Here is a 6,051-nt window from a genome sequence, read left to right as displayed (position 1 = left end):
AGAATATCATATGTATGCATGTCACATCCATAAAACTTACATTTAACACCTAGGGGTATTTTGGTCATTTTCGCTCTTAGGGGCATTTCGATAATTTTCCCTCTATTACAGTTTTCACTTACCTTGGCCCGTTAACAAATCATATGAGCTAAGATGAAGGAATACTATGCACTAGGTAGGATTCCAGAGAAGAGGAGGTGAGTCACTAAGACCGTTTAAGTACCTAGCTCTCCCTAGATCCAATCCTAGACATGCATATACCCGTTGCCACACCTTAACCCTATGACTTGTCCACGGTCGCAATATATTAATAAATTTTTATGTAGTTACCATATACTAGGCCCAAAACCCCTACATACATGCATATGGACCACTTGCCCCATCTCATTCATATTTCCCATCAGGCTCAATTCACATTCATATCGCCTATTAGGCCCAATTCATATTCATAGGGCCTATTAGGCCCAAATCACCTTTATATGGCCCGTTAGGCCCAAATCACCTTATATTCATGCTCACATACAAATTTTCTATCACATAGCATCAATTATCAAATTTTACCTATTATGGGCCCAACAGCCCATCAGGCCCATTAAGCCTATTCTGGCCTGGTTGGCCAGATCACAGCCCAAGTCCAAGGAATTTCCCATGGGCCTCAGAAAACCTATCAGTTTCCTCCTCACGAGTGTTCGCGCACTCGCAAGACTACCGCAGCCAAACTTTTAGCTTTTTGACATTTCAGCTTTTCAGTATTTCAACTTTTCTGCTTTTGTCGATCTACTTGTGTGTGCAGTGCATGTACACACTTGGTAAGCAAGCATGCTGCGATTCCCTTAGTCATGAACCTACAAACGATATCATTCTACAATTAATCGCATGCTTAATACATATTTTTACTAAAATCGAAACCTTACCTTTCACCTTACCTTGCGCGACAAGTATAACAACCCCTTCTTTAATCACTAACCACGATCAACTCCTAGATCTGCATCAATCTTAACTATTAAAGCTAGAATAATAGATGACTCGTATCCAACACAAGTCCCCTTACCTTAACTATGACCATTCGGCCAACTAAGATTAAGAGTACTTACCAACGTCTGTCACTTGAACAACAAGTCGGCAGGGATCCAAAAACTGAAATTTGATACCTATTCCTACCCAAAAACCAATTAGAAGAAGTGAAGAACAATAATAGATACCTTAGCAAAAACCGACTGGAAGAGCAACACTTACACTAGATTCGATCCAAGAGTATTAGGCCCTTGGAAGATTCGACTTCCAAACTTAATATGGTGAATAAGGTATATTTGGAATAGATTAAAGAAGAAGAGTAGAAGAAGAACTCGACAGAAAGAAATAAAAACAAAAGGGTTTTCAACTTTTTGGATCTTGAAGCTAAAAGGGTTTTTCGGTAACAAGGTGAAAAATATTTCGGTATTAGCCTGATACCCTTGCATTCAGAATCAATTTGTAACCTTTATGGCCGAATTCCTCAAGCCCAAGTTCCCATTTCGGCTCTACTTGCTCCTCACTTCTCATCTCCTTATTTTTCTCCCTGATAATCCCTTGATCCTTTTCTCAAATTTCTCTTCTGATCACTCCCCTTGGAGTCCATATTTACACTACTTCCATCCTTCTAGAAGGCCAAAATTAAACTTCTAAAAATACTAAACTAGGATTTGAACCTTGGATCTCCTTGCTAGCCACTAACGTTATCTCTCTACACTCTAAGTGGCGTCAATTAGCCACTCTTCCACAAGGCTTCTTGATGCCATTTTCCCCTAACTTTATTTAAAAGCCTAACTACTTGCCAATAAGGTCCTTTTAATAATTAAACTATAATTTCATTTACCCCTAGGTAAAAAACTCAAACCTTAATTAAGCCCTATTATAATTATCACATGGCTAGGAAGAAAAACACAATTTTTATCAAAACCTAAAACAAAGAAATTTTAGGATTTCGAGATTTTCAGGTTTTGAGATTTTTGGGGCATTACAGTTTTCCATTGATTGTAGCACCCTTGACTAAGCTGCTATGTAAGGGTGTGTCGTTTAACTGGACTGATGCGCAGCAAGAGAGCTTTGAAAAACTCAAAACTGTACTAATTCACCTGTTTTGATATAGCCAGAGTTTAAAAAAGAGTTTACTATCTACAGTGATGCATCACATGTCGGTTTGGGATGTGTGTTGATGTAAAAGGGTAAGGTGGTAGCGTATGTGTCTGATCAGCTTAGGACTCATAAGCCGAATTATCCAACGCATGACCTAGATTTGGTCGTAGCGATGTTCGCATTGAAAATCTAGATGCATTACCTATATGGTGAAAGGTGTATCATTTACACGGATCACAAGAGCCTCAAGTATCTCCTCACTCAGAAGGAGCTAAATCTTAGGCAGCATAGATGGATTGAGCTGCTTAAAGACTACGACTGTACGATTGAATACCAGCCTGGTAAGGACAATGTGGTGGCCAACGCACTGAGTCGTAAGGTTGTGACTGATTTGCGGGCGATATTTGCTCACCTCTATTTATTTGATGATGGAAGTCTGCTAGCTGAGCTTCAGGTTAAGCCTACGTGAATTGGGTAGATTAAGGGTAAGCAGTTGGAGGATGAATCTCTGGGTCTTCGTTTCCGATAGGTTGAGAGTGGGCATAATGAGGACTTTGGACTGAATTGCGAAGGGGTATTCTGTTTCCATGAGAGAATCTGTGTACAAAAGACACTGAATTGAGGCAGTCGATACTGAGAGAGGCGCATAGTAGCCCCATGCTATGCATCCTGGCAAAAATAAGTTGTACCATGACCTTCGTGAGTTATACTAGTAGCCAAGACTTAAATGAGAGGTTACTGATTTTGTGGGTAAATGTCTGACTTGCCAGCAGATTAAGGCTGAGCATCAGTTACCTTCGGGTTTGTTATAGCCAATTAAGATCCCCCTTTGAGAGTGGGAGCGAGTGACTATGGACTTTGTTAGTGGGTTACCCCTCACACCCACTAAGAAGGATTCTGTATGGGTCATCGTGGATCGATTGACCAAGTCCGCCCATTTCATACCGATTCATATTGACTACTCGCTACTGAAATTGGCTAAACTGTATGTGTCTAAGATAGTAAGACTGCATGGGGTATCGGTTTCGATCATCTTTGATAGGGATCCTCACTTCACGTCTTGATTTTGGAAAAAGATACATGAGGCTCTAGGTTCAAGGTTATACTTCAGTATTGTTTTCCATCCTTAGACAGATGGTCAATCTGAGAGGGTGATTTAGATACTAGAGGATATGTTGAGGAGCTATGTGATTGACTTGCAAGGTAGTTGGGAGGAGTATTTACCGTTGGCAGAGTTCGCTTACGATAATAGTTACCAGTCTAGTGTACACATGGCACCTTACGAGGCACTTAATGGCTGTAAGTGTCACACTCCTTTTTGCTAGATGAGTTGGGTGAGTGACGAGTTCTGGGTCCTGTTCTGATACTGAGGATAAGGTCAGATTGATACAGGATCGACCTAAAGCGACATCCAATAGAAAAAAGTCTTATGCAGACTTGAAGCAACATGAGATCAAGTATTCCGTGGGATACACTGTTTTTCTTAAGGTCTCACCACAGAAGAAGGTACTAAGATTTGGTCGTAAGGGCAAGTTGAGCCCTAGGTTTATTAGACCCAATCGCATATTGAAATGGGTGGGACCGGTTGCCTACCAGTTAGAGCTACCTCCAAAGTTGGATCGGATTCATGATCTTTTCCATGTCTCGATGTTGAGGTGCTACCGCTCTGATCCAATGCATATTGTTCCAGTGGAGGAGATCAAGGTTAGGCCAGATCTAACTTTCGAGGAGGATCCGCTTCAAATATTGGATTGTGACGTAAAGATTCTGAGGAGAAAATCCATTCCATTAGTTAAGGTTCTGTGGCATAACCATAGCTCTGAGGAGGCCACGTGGGAGGTTGAGGATGCGATGCGTCAAAAGTGTCCTTATCTGTTCTGATAAGGTAAAATTTAGAGGCCAAAATTTTCTTTTAGGGGGTAAAGTTGTAACGCCCTAAAAATCTCTTATATTTATTTTTGTGTGTTTATGATATAAACTTGTGTTTGCTTCAGTGGTTATGTGTGTTGTGGGTGTCTGAGAAGTCTTAGGTTCAAAGCTTGTCTTGAACTAAAGTTTTTTGTTTTAATTGAATAGAGCCTTGTGGGTGTCTGAGAAGTCTTAGGTTCAAAGCTTGTCTTGAACTAAAGTTTTTTGTTTTAATTGAATAGAGCCTTACTTTTATTCTATAGGATTATAGTTAAAAGTTTGTAAAAACATGCCAGAATGGGCCTGCTGGTCTGGTGGATAAGTGGTGTGTTAAAAATGCTAGATGTCTTGGGTTTGAGCTGTACTTGGGTATTATTTTTGCTGCTTGTGGCGTGTAGGAGTTTGAAGTGTGGTAAATGCTGAGTGTTTGAGGTGTTTGGGGAAGTAGTGGACAGTTATGGAGTGTTTGAGGGATGTGGGGAAGTGTGAGAGCGAATTTAGGGATAAGTGGGAGGAAATTAGAGGATTATGGGAGAAAATATCCAAAATCTGATCATTTTCTTTTCATTTTGAAAAAAAGAGTTAGTTTTCTCTCCATCTTCCTGACAATTTCTTTCCCTATCTCTACCATTTTCTTTCCTCAATTCCTCCCCTTGCCGCCAAATTTTGCTTCTCTTCCCCTGGCCTTGGCATTTCTTTTTGTTTTACTGGCTTCAATTGTTCGTTTGTGGCAACCTTCGTTTCCGTCTGTTCAGTAAGTGAAATAAGGTGGAATTGGTTTTCCTCTCAACTTTCGGTTTCTCTTCTTTTTACTAAAAGTCTCTTGACATTTTCCCTTTTCTTTCCTTAGGCTTCTTCCCCTTTTCGGTTCTTTTCATATCTACTTTCTTGCTATGCATTGTTCTCTTCGCCCTTCCAGTAAGTTTAGTCTTGAGTAAACTTTAAACTAGGATGTAGACAAGTGTTGATATGGATTATTTTAGTGATTAGAGGTTTATCGAAGGGCTGTTTATTGCTCATTAACATTCTGAAAGCAAGGTATTCCTACTACTCGATTTAAGGTAATGGCTTACGGCTCGAAAGTGAATACCTTGTTTTAGGGGTTGGATGTATTCGATAGTTTAATCGTTTAATCAAGTGTATGTTGTTGATTTTAGGTTTTGGGAGTGCACAGGAGTTTTAGGCATAAAAATCCAAGCAGGTGTGTAACCACAACACTGAAAATGGTAGTCAGTAAAAAGCTAAAAAAATGGGGTTGTCCACGCCACATGGGTGTGTGGCCGCCCGTGTGGTAGGCCATGTAATGGAACATGGGTGTGTGATCGACAACACAAGCCATGTGCGATACACAGGCCGAACTGAATTGGGCCATGTGGGCCACACGGGCATGTGGTAGTTTTGGGTCAAGCCGTGTGATCTACACAGTAAGGCCATTTTGGGCCGTGTAGGCCACATGTGTGGGTCTACACGGGCTGACAACATGGGCGTGTGAGCCCATCTCCACTATTTTGTTGCAAAGGTTGCATGTAACACCCCTAACCCATATCCATCACCTGACTAGGGTTAAGAGGTATTACCAGACGTATCGGAACATTTTATAATCAATTCACACATCATAGCATCATAATCAAACATAATCACAAAGTCCCTTTCTTATGTCAATAAGACTTTAAACATGCTTTAGGAAGGCGTCGGGAATAAACTGAGCACATACAAAATTTTTTGAAACTTAACAAAATTTTCTAAGTTACAGAGGTCACACGCCCATGTGAACAGGCTATGTGCCTCGCACGGCATTAGACACGCCCGTGTGTCTAGGCCGTGGAAAAACATTCAACACACGGCCACAAGACATGCCCGTGTGCCAGGCCGTGTGCCACTCACATAGCCAATAGACATGCCCGTGTGTCTAGACTGTGTCAAACCTGTAGGGTATACTATCTTAATTCGAAAGGGTACCCCAGGGGACACACAGCCGTATAACGTGACCGTGTGTCACACACGACTGAAATGTATGCCCGTGTCTCT

At 41.1% G+C, this 6,051-nt stretch overlaps 1 protein-coding gene across 1 annotated transcript; it reads left to right on the top strand.

The window, feature by feature from the left end:
• The first annotated feature begins 3,408 nt into the window (after nucleotides 1–3,408).
• On the top strand, nucleotides 3,409–3,996 carry LOC107917363 (uncharacterized). Its single transcript, XM_016846720.2, has 2 exons — nucleotides 3,409–3,414; nucleotides 3,508–3,996. The coding sequence occupies exons 1-2, from the start codon at nucleotides 3,409–3,411 to the stop codon at nucleotides 3,994–3,996; spliced, it is 495 nt and encodes a 164-aa protein (XP_016702209.1).
• Nucleotides 3,997–6,051: the final 2,055 nt, after the last annotated feature.

The sequence above is a fragment of the Gossypium hirsutum genome, chromosome A05, assembly GCF_007990345.1.
Source record: "Gossypium hirsutum isolate 1008001.06 chromosome A05, Gossypium_hirsutum_v2.1, whole genome shotgun sequence".
In the NCBI taxonomy this organism is placed as follows: domain Eukaryota; kingdom Viridiplantae; phylum Streptophyta; class Magnoliopsida; order Malvales; family Malvaceae; genus Gossypium; species Gossypium hirsutum.
The sequence above is the reverse complement of the archived record's forward strand: the minus strand, read 5'-3'. Positions and strand labels throughout refer to the sequence as shown.